At 34.1% G+C, this 21,307-nt stretch overlaps 1 protein-coding gene across 4 annotated transcripts in view; it reads left to right on the top strand.

Moving 5' to 3' along the window:
- The window catches only part of FRYL (FRY like transcription coactivator), a 194,466-nt gene that overhangs the window by 45,380 nt on the left and 127,779 nt on the right, over positions 1–21,307 (top strand). For 3 of the 4 annotated variants that reach the window (XM_043970630.1, XM_043970632.1, XM_043970631.1), the window contains exons 10-14: positions 1,135–1,233; positions 7,091–7,192; positions 18,169–18,272; positions 18,775–18,883; positions 20,206–20,292. In XM_043970630.1, coding sequence (XP_043826565.1) covers positions 1,135–1,233; positions 7,091–7,192; positions 18,169–18,272; positions 18,775–18,883; positions 20,206–20,292 — 501 coding nt within the window. Of the gene's footprint in view, positions 1–1,134; positions 1,234–7,090; positions 7,193–10,592; positions 10,638–18,168; positions 18,273–18,774; positions 18,884–20,205; positions 20,293–21,307 lie in introns of all 4 variants that reach the window. The other variant, XM_043970629.1, reaches the window with a different exon arrangement.

The following is a 21,307-nucleotide window of genomic DNA, read 5'->3' as shown; positions in this document are numbered from 1 at the left end:
GTATTTCTCACAAAGGCAACTGTCATGCCCTGTAGACAGTGTGTTTATAAATAATAGGAAATACGGAAAGTAATAATAACATTAAAGTACTATAGAAATGCTAGGTATTAATAATGCGAGTTTTACTGAATGCAAAAATAGTTCACATTTTGTATTTAATTATAGCACTCATTTCTGATATAGATCTTAGTGTCAGAGATAGCAACACAAGTGAATGAAAACAGCTGAGTCTTTGAAACAGTGAAAATGGACAAGTTTATATGTAACATTTTGTCTGAATAATGAAATAATTGAAAATATACTGAACTTGGAGTCAGAACTGGGTTTGTGTCCTGTTTGTACCAATCACAAGCTGAGTTTTTATTTCCTTATCTAGGAAATGGGGAGAATAAATACTTGGCCTTTATTCCTTGCAAAACTGTTTTAAAGATTACATGAGATAATGTTTGTAAAAAGTGATTTATAATTATAAATTGCTGTCACATATGAGTTGCATATTATTTATTTATAGCTAAAATTTTGAAAGTTTTCTTGAAAAAAATTAGTTGTGAATTTTTAGGATTTTAGCATAGATGGTGCTGTTTCTTCCTTTTTCATTCAGGCATGTGAATCCAGGTCGTTTTATTTATTATTAAATTACATTATTATCTTTCAAAATAAAAAATGATAACACTGTTTTTAATGGATATGTGCTATTAAATAAAATTTCAGCATTCTGATGAATTATTATTGATTTGTCCTTACACCCTGTCTGGATTTCCTGAACAGTAGTATAAATTTGTGAAACAACTGGTTAAACTTTGGGGTGGCATTGGGAAAAGGTGGGGCAGTTACAACCTGTGGCAGTAGAACAAAACAAAATTACCTTTCATTGCCAAGTAGAATCAACTATTGCTCATTCAAACTTCACTTATGCTAAATAACCAGCCTCTTTCATTAGCTAGCATTTTTAGATAGTTTGAAAGATAATGATTTCAAGTACAAAATAATTCAGATTGAAAGAAAAATTCAGGTTGGCTTTAGTGTGTTTATTGCTACTTTAAAAAAATACAATGTATATTTCATTTTATATAGATTATTAATCTGTTCTTTTATTCATTTTTAAAGTTTTTATGTATTTGTCTTTTTACTTAGGCTGTTAAAAATGAAGTCAATGTTCCATGTTTGAAAAATTTTGTGGAGATGCTGTATCAAACTACTTTTGAATTGAGCTCTAGAAAAAAGCATTCACTGGTATGTAAGAAACATTTCTGATCTTTGGATGGTTAATTAATAAATACATTATTTCCATGAATGTCCAATGGGATATAAAGGGAATGAGAAAATCAAAAGATTACAGAACAGATTCCCTTCAAAAATATTTATTACAATACTGCCTTCATGGGCAGCTAGGTGGTGCAGTGGATAAAGTGCCAGCTCTAGATTCAGGAGGACCTGAGTTCAAATTCAGCCTCAGATACTTGACATGTACTAGCTGTGTGACCCTGGGCAAGTCACTTAACCCTCATTGCCTTGCCAAAAAAAGGGAAAAAAACCCACTACTGCCTTCAGAGTATTGTGCAAGGTTCCTTATCTATAAAAACAAACAGGAAAAATTAAATGGTCCCTGCTCTCAAGGACTTTATAAGTTACTGAGATGGAAATAACACATACTCAAATATAAGTTAAATTGAAGAAGAAGAAAGGAATGACATTCAAAAGGCACCCAAGGGCAAAATTCTTCAATGTTTATTGCACGTACCATGTCTTCATTTTGTTTCATTTAGGTCTCTCTAAAAAGAAAGATTAAACAAATGGTTGTTTTTAGTTTTAATCCATGCTTTAGTGACAGCTGCTTATTATTGTTATACTATTTGATAACAAGTAACTGTCTCCTCAATCTCACCGTATAACTATAAATTCTTTATATGTAAACCATTTCTCAGTCTCCCCAATAGGGTATATTTAGCTTATTTTTTTCTCTATTCAACAACTCTGATTAAAAAAAAAGTTAAAGATTGAACCTATTACTTAACATTAGGATTTTTGTTTCATGAAATAAATAGAATTTTAGTGGTAGAAGAAACTTCAGGGATCACGCAATCCAACCCATAACTACACAGTAATATTCCTTACAAATGATGGTCCGGGAAGGTAAATGGATGAAAAATGCCTGTTGCCCAGATTTTGATAGCTAGCTAGAGGAGTATCCTCATATGTAAAGGTTTAGATACGGAAATTTACATCTATATTATCTTATTTCTTCATCTATTTCATCTCCGTCTACATCTTCACATGCCTCTTTGACAGGTATTACCAACAACAATGAGTTTGGTCCAAGAGGAAATGGACTATTATTGCCCATAAGAAGTTGTGCAATGCTTTCAGAGCTCACCAGGGGTGTAGTGTGGCATAGTGGAAAGAGCAGTGCACTTAGAGTTATAGAATCTAGCCTTTTATTTGCCAAAGTGAATGAATGTGAACAGGTCAAATGGTGATAATAATACTATTATTAACAAAACGTGGTGTTTTTATATTGCTTTAAAGTTCACACAACCCATTATTTCATTTGATTCTCAAAATAGTCCTGTGGATTAAATACTGCATTTTTTTCATTTGTTCGAATTTTGAGATTAGGAAACCTGAAGTTCCAAATACTTAATTGAATTGCTCATTATCATACAGTGAAATGGCATGTATAATGTTTTGGAAGTATTAAAGTCTTGGATAAATGTAAATTTTTAAAACACTTGCTACTGCAAATTCTTATCTAACACCAGTATTCCTCTATTGTTTATGAATCATAATACACTTATGGCCTTTTGTAAAATTAAATTGACAACTCAAAAAGCAACGTAAAGATAGCATGCTGCTGTATATTGCCAACATTGAAAAGATACTATCCAGTGTGTGCCCAAACAGGAAACAAAGGTAGACTAGTCATGCTTTGATAATGGGAGAGAACAATTGAACAACCCATATAGTACCTGGGAACTCTGCAACACACTTAATAAAGATGATTTAAAGGTCTTCACCTAGTTGTGTAGATCCTTTGTGGAAGATTTATGGGATTGTATAGCATGAGGAAAGTTGGAGGAGTTATAATTTACAACAGTGAAGGGAATATCCAAATAGATGAAATCATAGATCTCTCAGAATACTTAGTACTTTGAAGATCACTTGACTTGGTAAATGGCATAAAAGCAAGGAAGCCTTCAAGATTTTCTTCTCTTTGTCTTAAGATGTTATCATCCCAAATTCTTCAAGCTCTCAGTGTCTCCTTTGACTTTTCTTTTGTGCCCAATATAGCTGAGAAGACATTTTCCCCTTATTATTAGGATTCATCCCAAATCTCACCTTAATCTAGTTGTAGTGTTCCTGATAGAACTTTATAGAACTTTGCCAGCCTTTTGTATTCATCCTTGCTTTCATATTCAGTTTGTTTTTTAAAAAAACCGTGAGCAGGTCACATTGTTTTCTTTAGATACCACCATGTTTTCTACCTCATTTGAAGCATTTCTTTTTTATCATCAGTATTTATTTCTTGAGAGCCTTCCATTCCTCTTGATGTAAGTAATTTGTAGAATTTTAAACTGTGGGACTCTATCTGTCCATTCTGTGAGTTCTTTGAAGTGCCCTTGTCCTAAAAGTTTAAGGTGCATCCACTAATCATATTATTAACCACTTGATATTTGCCAGACACTCTGCTGGCCAGACACTCTGCAGGGTCACTAGGTGGCATAGCGGAAAGGGTACTGGTTGTGGTGTCAGGAAGTCCTGCATTCAAATTTGGCTTCAAGACACTAGTTATGTGGGCAAGTCATTTAACCTCTGTTTGTCTAAGTTCCTTCATCTGTAAAATAGGGGTAATGTTAGCCCTACCTTCCGGGTTTGTTTTAAAGATCAAATAAGGTAATAATTGGAAAATGCTTAGCACAGTGCCTGGCACTTAGTAAGTGCTATGTAAAATTAGCTATCATCATCACCCCCCCCCACTTTCTCTCTAATCCTCAGTCTCTGCTCTTTCCCTGCTAAGAAACATGTTAAATTGTCTTCTGTATTTAAAAAATCCTCACAACATTGTTGTTTTTTTTCTCTGAACCTCCATTAAGGTTTAATTTTCCTAGTGGGAAATCAAAATATACTTAGTCAAACAGCATGGGAAAATAAATGATTAAAAAAAAAAGTTCCTCCACATTCACAGGTATATATATTCTCTCACAGGTTACCCTATAATTTTGGGGGGGGAGTTAGTCATGTGATCAGGGAATATGCATCCAGGCACACACACAGAGGGAGTGTATATGTAAGACAGAAGAACATCTGGGACTGGGACATCTAATGCTGCCCATGCCCACTTGTCACTAGACTGCTCTCTGTTGGGCAGCCCTATGGAATTGTTGCTACTCAGCATATTTTCTTCATCTGCCTTGTAGCTCTGCTTGCTCCAGCTGCTAGTGATTGAGCTTTGAAGAATTCTTTGCCTCAGGAAATTTCTGCTCCCTTTTTTTTTTCTCTTAAAATTTTTTTTTATTCTACTCTGCCTTCCACTTATTATCCTATCTTGGCTCCTCTGCTAAACTACTGGAGAAAGCTGTCTGTGCCAGATATCTCAACTCTCCTCTCACTTTCTTGTAAACCTTCTGCTATCTGGCTTCTGACCTAATTGTCCAGTTAAAACTACTCTTTCCAGAGTTCCCAATGATCAATTGTCAAATCAAATGGACTTTTCTTAATAATTATATTAAATAAAACAGAGTATCTCTTCATTATTTGACACAGCTACCTTTTCCTGGATACTGTTTTCCTCATAGGACTTTTGCAACTTGACCCTCTATTCTCCTTCTACCCATTTGATCATTCCTTTTGCATCTTTTTTTCTTGATCTTCTTCTCTGTCTAGCTCATTTAACTGTGAGTGTTTCCCAAGACTCTCTTTGGGTCTTTTCTTTTCTCTTTATATCTGAAGTTCTTAATCTAGGATCCCAGGGACCCCTAGATTTCAGGGAATCCTTGAAATTGGGTGGAAAAATACATATTTATTTTCAGTAACCTTTGGTTTCCTTTGTAATAGCAGCTATTTTATGTGTTTTAACATGTTGTTCTGAAAAGGGGTAATAGACTATATCAGTTTGCCAAAGTGATCTATGGCACAATAAATGTTTTTTAAAAAGAGGCATTCATATACCACAACTTGACAACTTGTTCAGCCATTCCCCAATTGATGGGCATCTCCTCAATTTCTAGTTCCTTGCCACCAGAAAAAAAGAAGCTATAAATATTTTTGTACATATGGTTCCTTTTCCCTTTTTTATGATCTCCTTGGGGAAAAGATGTAATAGTGGTATTGCTGGGTCAAAGGGTATGCACAGCTTTGTAGCTCTTTGGGCATAGTTCTAAATTGCTCTCCAGAATGGTTGGATCGGTTCACAACTCTACCAACAATGCATTAGTCTTCGAATTTTTCCATAGCTTCTCCAACATTTATTATTTTCCTTTTTTGTCATATTAACCAATCTGATAGGTGTGAGGTAGTACCTCAGAGTTGTTTTAATTTGCATTTCTCTAATCAATAGTGATTTAGAGCATTTTTTCATGTGGCAATAGATATCTTTGATGTCTTCATCAGAAAACTGGCTGTTCATATCCTTTGACCATTTTGTAATGAGTCTATTTTCACATCTAGCTAGGGAAAAAAGCCCAACACTTTTTTTATGACAAATACTTCAGATTTCAAGAATCCATGATTTAGTCAGTGTTGATGCTCACTTCACTGGTGTAGACCACAAAGCTTTAGTCAGCACTCTTTATAGTGATGAACTTCTTGGTATGTAGCTAGAATGGTCCTCAGTTGGATATATGTGAAACCTTTCTCAGTTAGGTAAGCCAAATCTTAGCCTCTTGCTTGGCATTGACCTTTTCTCCAAGAACCCATGAGGCATTTAGTTAGGACTTTAGTAATGAAATATATGATACAGAAAGCTGAAAACATTAACACAGATTAAAGACAGCCAGAAGAATAGTACATTTATACTAATTCCTAGAAAGATGTTTCTATGTAGCCAGGCCTAGTAAAAAGTTCTACTGGAGCAAACCTGATTTAATGTGTTTTGTTTGAATGGAGGACCCCATTGAATTCTAGCTTCATTCTCAAGAAGACTAGGTGAATTATAAATTCCACTAAAACTTGGGTCTTCAACTGGAAAACCTCGTGGTACTTCCAGAAACTCCAGACCAATCTAAGTAATCCCAATGTCTATAGTGATCTGAGAACTTAACTGAACCACACTTAACCAGAGAGTTGAATTTGAAATGTCCTAGGGCCAGGCTTTTCCAGTGTGACAGTCCTAGGGGCAGTTTAGAAACAAATTAGTTGGTAGGAAGAGGGAGTGGAGGGAGGGGAGAGAGACAGGAGGGATAAAAAGATTGTTTTACTTAATTGCCCCATTTCATTTGTATTCTTTTTCTATTTTATTCTATGATAAATACTTTTGTTATATTTAGTACTGTTAAGGGCTAAAATTCTAGCTAGTCTGTCTAAAATATCTAATGAGTGGTCGCCAATAAATTATAAGCTTTAGCAAGAGTTAGACTTTTAAGCATTTATTAAGGAGAATAAGAATTTGGTAAAGAGAGAGAAAAAGGCCTAGATTCCTATCTATTAAAGGGAGAGCACATTTCTAGCTCCCTTCTCCGCCAGAGTCCAGAGGCAAGAGCCCGAGACCGAGCGCCCGTCTCTTCCTTCCTCCTCCCACTAGTCCGCGTCACTTCCTGAAGCCTGGTCTTGCCCTCAAAGACCTTTGCTTCATGGGCAGAACTCTTCTACAGTAAGTATCCAGCAGGTGGCGTCATTCCAATCGTTACAGTACCTTCTCATATACTTTCAAATACTGTCAACAGGTAAGCTAATCTAATGATTAGGCTTGAGAATAATTGTTGGAACGTAATGCTTTAAGGAATAAGATAATATATATTGAGTCTTATTTCATGTAACAACAGTACAAAAGAGGATGTTTTTTTATTTTTTTATAGGAATGAATATAATGTGCATAGCAAGTATGCAACTTCCCCCCAAAAAAGTCATACTTTTCTTTTTTTTTTTTGTCTCCTAGGCTTTGTATCCACTGATCACCTGCCTTTTATGTGTCAGTCAAAAGCAGTTTTTCTTAAATAACTGGCACATTTTCCTACAAAACTGTTTGTCACATTTAAAGGTAAGAAGTAATTTCAGGAACTGTCAAACATCAGTGCATTTACTCATACAGACAAATATTTAGTTTCTGGGCATGTTTTTTTTTTTCTCTCCACAAATCACATTAATTAACCAATTTCATTTATTTTACATTGTAGAATAACCATCAACTGATATTATCTTAGGTCTGGGAATAATTGTTAATAAACTGATGCTATAGGAAATAAGATAATGTATATACAAGATATTTATCCTTTCAGCAACCCTTTAAGCATTATGCAGAAAATACTTTGTCATACCTCTAAAAACTGGATTTAAAATTGTAAATCTTATGGATGATTAACAATTCACAAATTCTCTTATCCGAAAAAAATTATGTTTTGAACAATCTCAGACATTTTAGTATTTACTAATATTGATTCTTACTCATTTTTGACACATCTTGCTACACAAAACAAATAAAAGGATTCTCTATAGGTCTGCTTAGCCCATCCAGAAACTTACTTCTGGATGTAGGATTTCTTATATAATTGGCATATTTTCTTTATATACTATTGAAGTAAGTAGAGAGTGTTGTTAAATTGCAGTGAAAGTTGCACTACCAATCAGGGATGGATAACAAACTCAACACTCAGATTATTCTTTGTTTTATTCTTTTTTAGATAAAAATCTCCATAGTGTCTGATAAATGGTAGGAATACCTATCTGTATCTTTCACTGACTATAGAGAATTATATTAACCATGCTGACAACCCAGACCTACTAGATTTTTTTTTAATTTTTTTTTTTTAGTGAGGCAATTGGGGTTAAGTGACTTGCCCAGGGTCACACAGCTAGTAAGTGTTAAATGTCTGAGGCTGGATTTGAACTCAGGTACTCCTGACTCCAGGGCTGGTGCTCTATCCAGTGCGCCACCTAGCTGCCCCAGACCTACTAGATTTTAATAACATTTTGGGCTATATCTATATATTCCCTGTTTTAGAATTTGATTGAACCTTTGTTCCATGGAATTGGGAAAAAAGATAAAAACAACTTTAGAAATTATTTAATCTTTTAATATTCTTTGGGCTGGGGTGACAAGGGAGATAATTTCACAGGTAAAGCCAAAGTATAAAAATATTATACATCTCCAGTTTATTATTATAGATCAGTTTTTAATATTTCCTGTTCCCCTTCGTTTATCTGCTTTTAAAAAGTTTGAGAAATTCTTGAATTGTGAATAAAATTTAGATTGTTGAAATATTTTAAAGATTTTCCTTCTAGAATGTAACTTTTTTTGTGTGTGTGTGGTTTTTTTTTTTTTTTTTGGTGGGGCAATTGGGGTTAAGTGACTTGCCCAGGGTCACACAGCTAGTAAGTGTGTGTTAAGTGTCTGAGGCTGGATTTGAACTCAGGTACTCCTGACTCCAGGGCCGGTGCTCTATCCACTGCACCACCTAGCTGCCCCTAGAATATAACTTTTAAAAAAATTGCTCCCTTTGAACTATTTTGATGAGATTGATTATCATATTAAACAAATTTAATACTATTTTTCAATTTCAGGTCAATACTGTATTTTCTGTCACAGATAACAAATTAAGCAAATAAATACTACATTTTAATCTCATTCACGTTTAAAAATTACTAATTGCCTACTGTTTTTAATAGAAACATGCAAATGAGAATTTTAAAGTTTTATTGAGATTAATTTCATTTAACTATTTTAATCATATTTAGACTGGATAACTTTCACAAAATTAATAAAAATAAAATGATTATGTTTTATGTAATATTGAGTTAATATTATGTGCAACTTTCTGTTTCTTCCTACTGATGATGATGATAATGATGTGTTTTGATCAACATTTATGAGAATACACGTAGCAAATACATGGTCATACCTACAAGTTTATAATTTGCCATGTAAATTAATTAAAATGAAACACAGACTTGTGTTTCCAAAGGGTTTCTTTGTTTTATGACATTTCCTACTTTTCTGTTTCTTTTTAGATTTGGTGGGGGGAATTCTTTTTCATCTAACATTTATAATACTTGAGCAATGCCTTAATTTTATTTGTATGTTTGTCTTAAGGCGTTTCTTTAAAATACTATGCTTTCTTTGAACCCCTGTCTCCTGCTAAGTATTCAGAAATATAATCCATTTTGCTCAATGGATATTTACATTTACTAATTCTAAGAATTAAGAGCCAGCCACTCAGCAAGTCTAAATGGAATATAGTGTCTGACCATTATTAACACAAAGTACAATAAGGCTCTATTTAGCAGAAATTTTGCATATAACTTTTGTAGACAAACTAATGTGATATCACTAATAAATAATTAGATTAAGAAATCAAGAAATGTCTTGAATCTCGCCATATCATGGAAATAACCAAGAAGTTTTTCGGAGGAAAATAACTTGTGAATCTTCTTCCTCGAGATTATTCTGCTCTCAGCTTTATTATATTGAAGAAGGGAGAGTCAAAAAATTTCTTGATTATCTCATTTACTTTCTTCACTTATAGGAGATTAATATGACTTCAAAACTTATCTGTTAGAGATAAAAATTATAAAATTGACATAATTAGTTTTAATTTAAAGATATTTAAATATATTTATAAAGTCATATAAATAAATTAGGTGAATTCTCAAGTTCCTTTCTAGGTCTGTGCTTTTTTAAGGGAGGGAAGATGGAAGGGAGAGAAGAAGGGAGGAAAGAATAATCCAGAAATTATGAAATGGTTCCATTTTTTCCTTCTTGTTTAACAAAATTTTAAATAAGCCTTTCCTTCATTTTTCAAATTTTACCCTACCAGTAAGTTGGAGTTTGTTTCTGCATGCCCAGAATGCTATTTTGTGATTTCTTTTACTTATTCATTTTTCTCTGAAAAATTTAACTGGCTCTGAACAGAGGTCCGTGGTTTTCTTTTTATGTATGTGTGTGAATATCTTGATGCCATTTGGGGGCCTGTGTGTAGAAAAGGGAAATATTATCATTTCTTTTTAGTAGAAAATGAAAACAAATATAAGAATAAACTAGGCATAACATGAGGGCGTGTTCAAGGTCAGGTGCAGATTTAAATATATGTTGCTTGATTTGTTTTGTTTTATTTTAAAATTTTTTTATATTTGAATCCGCTTAAAATCATATGCAGTGCTTGGAATGGGAAAATAAGCACATTTCATATTGGAAAACATGGTTTGAAAATGTGCATAGGAACAAAATTATAATTGTCCCCTCTCATTCTAGCTGTTATAAATGCATTCCATAGAGTGGAAGCTATAGGAGTTTGACTAAGATGTCCAGCCACTGCTGGTGGAACGCGCTAATTTCTTCTAAATAGAGACCTTAGTGAATAGCTGTCTTGTGCTTATTTTCATCTAACATGCATGTGCTGCATCTCATGTTGGTTATGTTTGCTGTCTCACATTGCTTTATTTAGATGCCATCTAACAACAGTATCAGAAAACAAATAGAAACACTCCAGGTGAGTTATTGTATTGAAGTTTTAAAGTTAAGATATTGCTTTGTTGTCCATCTGTGCAGCATTTTGTTCTTTGCCCATTGTTGCATTGCATGTCTACTTTGTTTAAATGCTGCTTTGAGCATCGTCCAAGAGAAACAGCTCCTGGTAGTTTGTCTTTTATCAACCTCTTCACAGAACAAAACAGTAATATTTAGAGAACACAGATAAGATTCTCGACTCCAAAGCCAACAAACTTTCCTCTGTACCATACTGCCCAATTCAGATGACTTTTAAAACTAACTTTTCAGGCCGCCTGAGAATTTAGGAAGATTTTCTTTACAATTAAATAATAGATAATGCTCATCACAATATATTGCTTTCTTTTTATTAAAGCATGTTTTAAAAAGCAAACAAACAAACAGAACCTTTTATCTGGTTCTATTTTACCATTCTTAATAATTTGTTCTTTCAGGTGACCAAATATACTTATAGAAATTGGATTTATTTTTTTTAAGTAATTATCAAATAGATTGGCTTTCCCTGCCAGTTAATTTCAAATGTATCATGTTTCAACTGTATTTTGAGGGGAAATGAATTATTTCAATAGAGAAAGAATCCCTTTCTGATTTCCTTTTTTCTAAAAAAGAACTTGTTAGAAAGATGTCACAGGATTTTCAGTTCCAGTCTTGATGATGAAAAGTTAGGGTAGTACACATTTTCCATTATCTATTTCCCATTTAGCACTTTATATTTGAGATGCTATCTTCATTTCAGTTTATACCTGAAATATGTATAATGTTATAGGTAATATAATATAAATAATAATATAGAGACAAGAGACAGAAAAAAAGGAGAATATATTATATAGATCAGATAGATAACTGTGGCTTCTTTATTGTAGTGAACTTCTGGCATGGAAACTTGTTCAACCAATCCACACTAGCAACTTATTTGTAGCTTATAGTCTTACTTCTTTTGGGTACTGAGAAGTTGAGCCATTTCCAGGAGGAAGGATGGGCCAGACACACAGTGTGTCTGGGCAGAATTTGAACCTAGGTTTTTCTGATTTCAAAGTCAGCACTTTCTTTACTATTCCATGCTTGGGTGTGTGCGAATCTGTATATGTGTAATATATGAAATATCAGGATTAGTAGGCAAGATAGTTCAGCTACTTATATATCACAATATTATTTTATCTTTGGGTTATGATTATGAAAGATCATTGTTTGCTTCATGGTTTGCTTCTAATTAAAAATTGTTATGATTTCAAAGGTACCTAGATTCATATATACTTCATATCCAATTCATAAAACTTAATGCATTTTGAGCCCTTGGAATAAGAAAAAACCCAAAAAATTTTGAATAGCCTTAGCAAATAATGAAACTTCATTTTTAACAATTATAGAATTGAATGAGATTAGTTTTTTTAATTAATATTTTTTATAATATGTATCTTATTTCTTTTTAATAATTCCTTCAGAAACCATCCTCTTTAGGGATTTGTGACTCAAGCATGGTGATTTCTACATTTCATATGAAACAAAGGTTTTTTTTCCAAGCATTAAGTAAATATCACCTGTTAGAATACCACTTCCCTTACTCATTTTTTTCCCTTGGTTCAAATGGCCTAAAGAAAGAATTATCCAAAAGATCATTATCTTAACTCCCTTCTTCCCTTTAGCATCCATTCTTTGGTTTGCCTATGCAGATATCACCAGACAGAATGCTTCTGTAGTTGTAAGGATTTCCTGACTGTAGGAGTAAATATTTTCTGAACAAATTTAATCCCTTGAACATCTTAATGTTAATTCAGTGTAAATAGAGCCACAATAAGCAATTTGGCACCAATGACAAGTGCTTTGAAATATGTTTTGTAATTCATGCTATGAAAATCATATAAGTAGCAATTAAAATAAATGTATTTCAGAGAAAAATTAGTCTGTTATGGGTCTTCATTTTGTGGAGGTTATCCTGGATTTTTAAAGGCTATTCAAGTAGAGCACAAGATTTGACTGATGCTCCCATTCTGGAGAGTTGTTTGTGTTTTTTTTTTAAGTGAGGCAATTGGGGTTAAGTGACTTGCCCACTGTCTGAGGCTGAATTTGAACTCAGGCACTCCTGACTTCAGGGCCGGTGCTCTATCCACTGTGCCACCTAGCTGCCCTCTGGAGAGATTTTTAATAAAATCCCAGCACCCCAGAGTGTGTCAGCTTTCTGAGGACAAGTCTAGCTCAATTAGAGAAGCTCATCATCTGAAAGCTGGTCACTTGATGATAAAAGACTTGGCTCTGGTAACCCAGAAAAAAGAAAAATAGAAAGTGACTCTGAGCCTGTGTAAGTCACTTTCATTTGGGCAGTCTTACTGATAGGAGGAGGGTAAAAGATCAGTTTGTGGACTACCACTCTTCCTCTTCTCACCCACGGTAAATGTTGACTTAGATTTTGGTTCTTTGCATGTCAGGTCTTCATTGAATCACTCTTAGAACTGCTGAGGGAGGGGCAGCTAGGTGGTGCAGTGGATAGAGCATTGGCCCTGGATTCAGGAGGACCTGAGTTCAAATCCAGCCTCAGACACTTAACACTTATTAGTTGTGTGACCCTGGGCAAGTCACTTCACCCCATTGCCTCACCCCCCCCCCCAAAAAAAAACTGCTGAGGGAACTAAATCATAAAAATTTTAACATTCTTATTTATAAATAGTATCAGAAGACAGGAGAAAGGTACAGCCAAATGAATAGTTCAAACATTCTTCTCAGAGAGGAAGATAAAGAAAATGAATCATTTGATCATCTGGGATTGTCTACTAGACAATAGGTGCAGCTTCTGTACCAAGATCTTTTGCAGACAATGAGGAAATAGAACAATTCTGTAAAGTACTTTATAACACCTTTTAAATTAAGTCGACATGTATTTTAATCTTGAGGACTTCAGTGCAGTGTGGGCATAAAGGAAGACGTATAGTCTCAATAAAAGCTTGCTACCTTTATATTGTGAATATTTTTTAGAGAAAATAATTGGAAGGTTCTAGTTATGGTGGGCACTGAGTAACATCTCCAAAATATAATTGATTTTTATCATAACACCAGAAATGACTAGTATTGATGGGGAGTCATTCTTGTATCAGCTGTTGTCTGTGTGCAATCATACCACTGACTGTTTTTGTTAGAGATACAAATTAATACAGAAGTATGAAAACTAATAAAAATTAGAAAATCTAACAGATGATTTAAAACAGGCCAACCTAACCTTTATAAATAGAGGAAGAGCAGACATCAATACAAACTATTAATTTCATACAAAATTTTTTTCTATACATAAGTTGCTCATAAGAAAACTAAAAGAGCCTAAAAGCTATCATAATTAGCAAACACTTGACTGATTTTGCAGGTAAAGAGAGATGACAGCCAAGGACAAGACATGTTTAGAATATAAATCCTTTTGTAAAATCTTACAGACATGGACAGTGGAAAATTATGAGCGGTACTGCCTCAAAAGATTGTAAGATATATTGGAGAGAAAAAATAATTTAAATAAAATTTAGTGGGACGGGGCAGTGAGGGTTAGGTGACTTGCCCAGGGTCACACAGCTAGTAAGTGTCAAGTGTCTGAGGTCAGATATGAACTCATGTCCTTCTGAATCCAGGGCCGGTGCTTTATTCACTGTACCACCTAGCTGCCCCCAGAACTACTGTTTTTTAATGAGCATGGGGTAATATGGTCAAATGTGTTTTAGGAATATCAGTTTGACAGCTGAGTAGAGGATAGTTGTTTGTCCTTCGTTTTCAAAGAGGACTATGACATCAGGAAGTAATGTCATGACTTGCAGTGAATTAGATGTAAGTGAGGGAGGGTTGTACAAGGTCACAAACCTCACTCTGTCTTTCAGAGCCATCTGGGTCCAGTGGCAAGATATATATCAGGATGACTAGAGATGACTCCAGATATTTGAGGCAATTAGGGTTAAGTGACTTGCCAAGGGTCACACAGCTAGCAAGTGGTAAGATTGAACTTCAACTTCCCAACTTCAGGGCCAGTTCTCTACCCACTGTGCCACCTAACTTCCCTTAGTAGGGAGAGACAAATTCGGAAGACCAGTAAGCAGGCTATTACAATAGTCCATGTGTTGAAGTGATGGTGGCCTGTAGTATATGGTTGCTTTGTCAGAGGAGGGGACATACGCTAGAGATGTTACAAAAATAGAATTGGCAAGTAAGCTCCAGTGGTTTCCTGTTGAGTCTTAGACCATATTCTGATTGTGGATGATCTTCACTAAGAGTTTAGTGTGAAAAGGAAGAGAGAAATAGGATGATAGCTAGCAGATATGGACTGATTAAGTGAAAGCTTTTTGAGAGTGGGGCAGATGTGGGTGTATATGTTGGGGAGGTAGGGAAGTTAGTATACAGTGAAATTGAAAATTAGCAATCTATTAGCATAATGCCAATTTTACGGATGCTAATTGTTGGTGTGCATCAGTGGCTTAGAATAATCTTATGGTTAGTTTTCATGTCTTTTGAGAACTGTTCAGACTTTTTGGTCACATTTTTATAGAAACTTTTCAACATCAAAAATAGTAGAGATTCCACATTTGGAAATTTATCACAATCTCTGATAAATTTATAGAGAAAGTGAATGTGACACTGCAGAATAAAAAAGTATTTGGTTTGAAGAAACGAAAAGCAGCTAGATGAGAGCAAATATCCTGAAGTGGTGGAAGATACCAAAAGTACTAACCAAAAGCCAGTTACTAATAACAACCAACCCATAAGCTTAATCTCCCACCTATATAAAAATTTTATTAGAGTAATCTACACCTACATTGAGAGCATCCTTGTCAAGGGTATTAGGATAAAGCAGACAGACTTTCACAAGCCATATTCCACAGTTGAACACTTCTTTAAAACCACATAATTGAAAGATGTAGCAATTAGAAGAGCCCCCTATGCTTATTGTTTATTACTGTAATAAAGCATTTGATTCAGTAGTTACTTTGAAATCTTTATTCCAAAAAGGTATCTTGGGGCAGCTAGGTGGTGCAGTGGATAAAGCACCAGCCCTGGATTCAGGAGGATCTGAGTTCAAATCTGGCCTCAGACACTTGACACTTGCTGGCTGTGTGACCCTGGGCAAGTCACTTAACCCCAATTGCCTCATGAAAAACAAACCAAAAAACCCAAAAAACAAAAAGGTATCTTCCTTGTGTAATGGTCTGAAATTCTAGCTAGTCTTGTCTAAAATATCTAATGAGTGGTCTCCAATAAATTATAAGCTTTAGCAAGAGTTAGACTTTTAAGCATTTATTAAGGAGAATAAGAATTTGGTGAAGAGAAAGAGAAAGGCCTAGATTCATCCATCTATTAAAGGGAGAGCACATTTCTAGCTTCTTTCTCCACCTGAGTCCTGAGAAAAGAGATAGCGAGAGAGCCAGTCTCGCCCCCTCTTCCTTCCACAAGCAAACTTCACTTCCTGATGCCAAAGAAAAGCTACATGGCCTTGCCCTCAGAGGCCTTCTCCTTATGGTGGAGCTTTCCTACAATAAGTCTCCAGCAGGTGGTGTCGTTCCAATCGTTACACTTCTATGTCACAATTATACACGATTTTTTTGAGCTATGTGACAACAGAGATAATCTTGTTCATTTACTCTCTGATCATTAATGTCAAGCAAGGCATAAAGGAGATGTATTCACCACTGTCATGGTGGAGATCCAGCACAGAATGCAAGTTGAGCGATGGATTCTTTCAAGATAGTGAGGTTCTTCAAATGTTTTTGTCTGTGGATTACATTGTATTGATTTCATTAAACCCCAGTGTAGTAATGCAGAGCTTTCTAAATTAGATACATAATAAGAACGTAGCCTAATTATTCACAGTAAAATCCAGGTATATGAACAATGCCTCTTGTTTATTTGGATGGACAACCTATAGAACTCATTCGTGTTATCAAGATATATACACATATGTGCCACATATATGTATATACACACATATATTATGTACATACATGTGTTTATATTGAACAGACATTGCAAGTAGACAATAATATAGGACTCATTCACATTCATCAGCATATATATACATATATATGCATGTTATATATGTATGTATATATAGTATGTGCATATGTATGTGTGTTTGTCTTAGATATTGCAAATAGACAATAAATGTACAATAGTTTGAAATTGAACTAGAAGAGTAGAGTTGACTGATTTGCCTTTGGGAAATTATAGATAAAGACTCCCAAGCTTCTCCCTGAAACAAAAGCCCATCTTTTTAATGCCAATATTCTTCCAACTGATCCAATAACAATTCATGGATGGTAATAAAAGGTTCATAGTGAGTCTGAGGAAGCTGAAACTTATCCAAAGGATGATTAAATGGTAGCAATTATAAATGATATCATCAAAGAAATGAGCAAAAAAAATGGGGTAGCTATGTGATGACCAAGGGAGAATCAGCCCATTTGCTCTATATTTTATGCCAAGAGAAATTGAGGAATAACAAAGAGATAAGGGACTACCAAGGCAGAATGTAATATATTGACAAATACAGTTGCAATTTTGAGTGTTTTCCTTTATTTTCCTTTGTTATAAAGGAGTTTCAGTTGCCAAGGTTGAGTAAAAGCATGAAGGACTATCTCCTGCCCACTCCCCATCCTTGTATCAGAAATAACTGATTGAAAGATTTCAATTGGGGGTGTGTGTGAGGCAATTGGGGTTAAGTGACTTGCCCAAGGTCACACAGCTAGTAAGTGTCAAGTGTCTGAGGCCGGATTTGAACTCAGGTACTCCTGACTCCAGGGCCAGTGCTTTATCCACTGTGCCACCTAGCTGCCCCTGATTGAAAGATTTAAGGAATCAATAAAACTTTTTTTAAGAGAGAAAGAGAAGAAGAATGCAACCCATTGCCCCACAATAAATAAATAAATTAAATTAAAAATTAAAAAGCATACTTAGGCTTGAAAAAAGAACTTTAAAAAAAGAGAGAAAGAGAAGAATGCTACCAACACATTAAGCAGACCCCCTACCCCCCAGTAGCAACCTTAGGAGAAAATTTGGGCTGGAATCACACAAAATAGGTAGCATGGTGAGTTGCAAACTATGTCAATGGAGAGAATATTTGCATTGATGAAATCATAGCTACCTTTGAACATTGGGTATTGATAAACTCATAAAGGGGCATTAATAATAGTCCTCACTTTCTAGTAGCTTCCCATTTTAATTAGTTGTTTCTGCTCACTTAGTTCTAAACCACTAATTTTGGTACTCTTTTAGTTTCATTGCCCTGGGCAAAGCCATGATCACCCTTAGCTATTTATACTTCTTCTAAATAATTATTTTAATGACTTTATTTTGAAATTGCCAAATAAGCGTAATATTGATTTACTTATTTGTTTGAAATAATTTAAAAATATTTTTGATGGAAAAAAGTGGGAATTTAATTTTATTAATAATTATTGAGCAAATGATTTGGAATTGAAGGATTTTAATAATATAATTAATAAATAGGAGCATAAATTTTGGAAGAAATAATACTTGGCTTTTTTTTTTAAAAACAGAATAAAGATCCCAAAATGTCCCGAGTTGCACTGGAATCTCTGTATAGACTATTGTGGGTTTATGTAATTAGAATAAAATGTGAAAGCAACACTGTAACTCAAAGGTGAGTACCAATTATTAATTTAACACACTTAACAACATTACCTAGTTAAATAAAATTACTTTAGTGGGTTTAAAATAATAGCTATTTGAAGATCAAAATTTAGATATTCTTCAGAAACCCACTAACTTTATGAAGTAACTTAATCTCTCCCAGCTTCTATTGTTACACAAAGCTGTTTTGAGAATCAAATGAGGTAATATATTAAAAGTACTATACAAACCTTAAAGATCTATATACGAATCTTAGAGAGATAATGATGATGATGAAATATAAAACCTTTTATTACTAGGAAAAGAAATTTAAGGAATTATTTATAAATTATTTTTGTAATAATTATTTATAAAATTATAATAATTATTATTTTATACAATATATTTTGTGTTTTTAAAAGTATTGTTATAATTATAATATTTATAAAATTTTAAATAAAAAGATAAATTTATTCTACTCTTGCAATGACAACTTATCGTCTCATTTGTTTATATATTCTTTTTTCCTGTAGTCGTCTTATGAGCATAGTATCAGCACTTTTCCCAAAAGGCTCCCGTAGCGTAGTCCCTCGTGATACACCACTTAATATATTTGTCAAGATTATTCAATTCATTGCTCAGGTAAGCTTGCCATAGAATAGTAAATTTATATTTGTTTTCTAAGTAACAGATAATAATAAGTAGTTCTTTCAGAGTTAATACAATTTCTAAAATATAGGCAAAGTAAATATTATTGATGAATAATTAAATTGAATAAAACCCATAAATTATAAAATGTATAAAGTAAAATATCTTGATGTTACTATGATTTATTTTGCCTAAATCTTTGACTGAGAGAGATACAGAATAAATCTGTATTTAATAGTATCATTTCAGAGTATACAGTTATCCTATTTAGAACCAAGGTGGAAAAAATATGAATGTTTTCAGATGAAATTATTTTGGACTTGACAGAGTAATTGATATTTTTAATCACAAAAATAATGAGGTTATGTTGCAGTTCTGTTTTCAATAATATCAATGAAAACAAATCATGTTTCACATGCAATATTCCCCCCACATTATATTTCTGGATATACTATTGTTTTATCCATCTCTTCCTTTCTTTTCCTACTCTTCATTATTTCTCACTTAGACTATTGTAATATGTTTCTAACTGGATGTTCTTTCATTACTCCTCTATTCCAATCTATTCTAGCCGCTGCTATCAGATTAATCTTCCTAAAATGCTACCTTTATCACCTCTTTTTGGGGGGGTTGGGGGGACAGTGAGGGTTAAGTGACTTGCCCACGGTCACACAGCTAGTAAGTGTCAAGTGTCTGGGGCCGGATTTGAACTCAGGTCCTCCTGAATCCAGGACCCATGCTTTATCTACTATCACCTCATTTTCTTTCTCAAAAACCTTCACTAGCTTCACAGTTCATAGAAATCCAAACTCTTTACCTTGCTATTCAAGACTCTATACTATCTGACATTACTCTTTCTCTTCACCCTTATCTCCCACTATTCTGTATAATTCTGTGCTTTCACCAGATCGACATTTTACTCTCTCTAGATTAGTCTTTTTTTCTAATGCCATTTCTTGTGTTCCTGTTGTCTGCCTCTCCAAATTCCACTTCTTAAAATGCAGTTCAAATTTAACCCCATAATACAAGTATCTTGCTTTACTCTGAACTTAAAAGTACTCAGTCTATAATTTTAACTTTACCTTTAATTTTATAATTATGGACTTGAATTGTTTTCATGTTTTTGTCTTATGCTTCTGAATAGTTTGTAATCTCTTTTAGAAGAGGGAATTCTGTGTATTTTATAATTTTTTATCTTCCATGGCATAGTACTTTGTACTTTAGCAGATTCAAAATTAATAATTGTTTATGGATTTGTATTTTTTACTAGCTAAAGTGTTCCTCAATTTAATATCATGGAAGTATGTTTCTTCTAGGAACGTTTGGATTTTGCAATGAAAGAAATAATATTTGATCTTCTCAGTGTTGGAAAATCTACTAAAACCTTCACCATTAATCCAGAGGTAAAAGGATCTGATGTCTTTGCAATTTTGTCTATGCTTCTTAAACTTTTACCTATTTCTTCATAAAAGAAGAAACCTGTAAAACTGCTTTTATTTAAAAATGTGATGAAATTATTGACTTAGAGATCTGCAAAACATTGACTTTCTGTTTAGGCAGATCAGAATTTCCCCTTTGGCTATATGCTATCCCTTATCTTGGGGGGAAAAATCCTTTTTTCCTTTTTTCCTCCTCCATTACTTCCCCCAAGCACAATGGAGATTATCCATTGACTGTTTTGGCAAGGGATGTAACAGGTTAAAAGGCCTCTACTTCTACAGTGAAAGGATAATCATTGCAAATAACTACCTGCCCCTCTCTAGGAGATATATAGGCGTGATGATAGGGTGAAGAAGCTGGAAACAACTAGTTTGGGATTGATGGAAATAATACTTGTCTGCCACTCAGAAGGGAGAATTCATATAATTACTACATACTTTTTCCTTCTATCTGCCATTCCAGTGTGCCTCAGTATATTCCCAAGATTTTGTAATAACTGCCAATTTGCTCTCATTTCCTCATGCTTTATCATGGGTCTGTACTTCCCAGTTCAAGAAACACTGATGTCGACTATAGTAGAAATTTTAGATATATCCTTTGCCAGATGACCTAGTCTAGTGCTTCACTGTAGTATACAGCCCCCCCCACCCTACCCCCCAGGTTCCTAAAGGCTAATCCAGCAGAGTACAAACTATGACAGGTTCTGCCATGCCAGAAATACTTTGAATGCCATCTCAATAACAGACTGATGTTTTCTTATTTGGAACCTTACTAAATATGACCACTAGGTTGGCACTAGTTTATATATTCTTTGTAACTTTCAGTGAAACAAACAAAATTGCAAATGACTAAATCCTTGGAGTCCCCTTCTAATTCTTCAGTGACCATGGCAGAGTGCTGGAAAAGGGGACAGAGAATGTGGCTCTCTATCAAAATTTGCACTTCACTCTTGGTACCATGAATGTCAGAAATGTACCC

The sequence above is a fragment of the Dromiciops gliroides genome, chromosome 6 (assembly GCF_019393635.1).
Source record: "Dromiciops gliroides isolate mDroGli1 chromosome 6, mDroGli1.pri, whole genome shotgun sequence".
Taxonomy (NCBI): Eukaryota; Metazoa; Chordata; class Mammalia; order Microbiotheria; family Microbiotheriidae; genus Dromiciops; species Dromiciops gliroides.
This window is presented reverse-complemented; position numbering and strand designations above follow the sequence as displayed.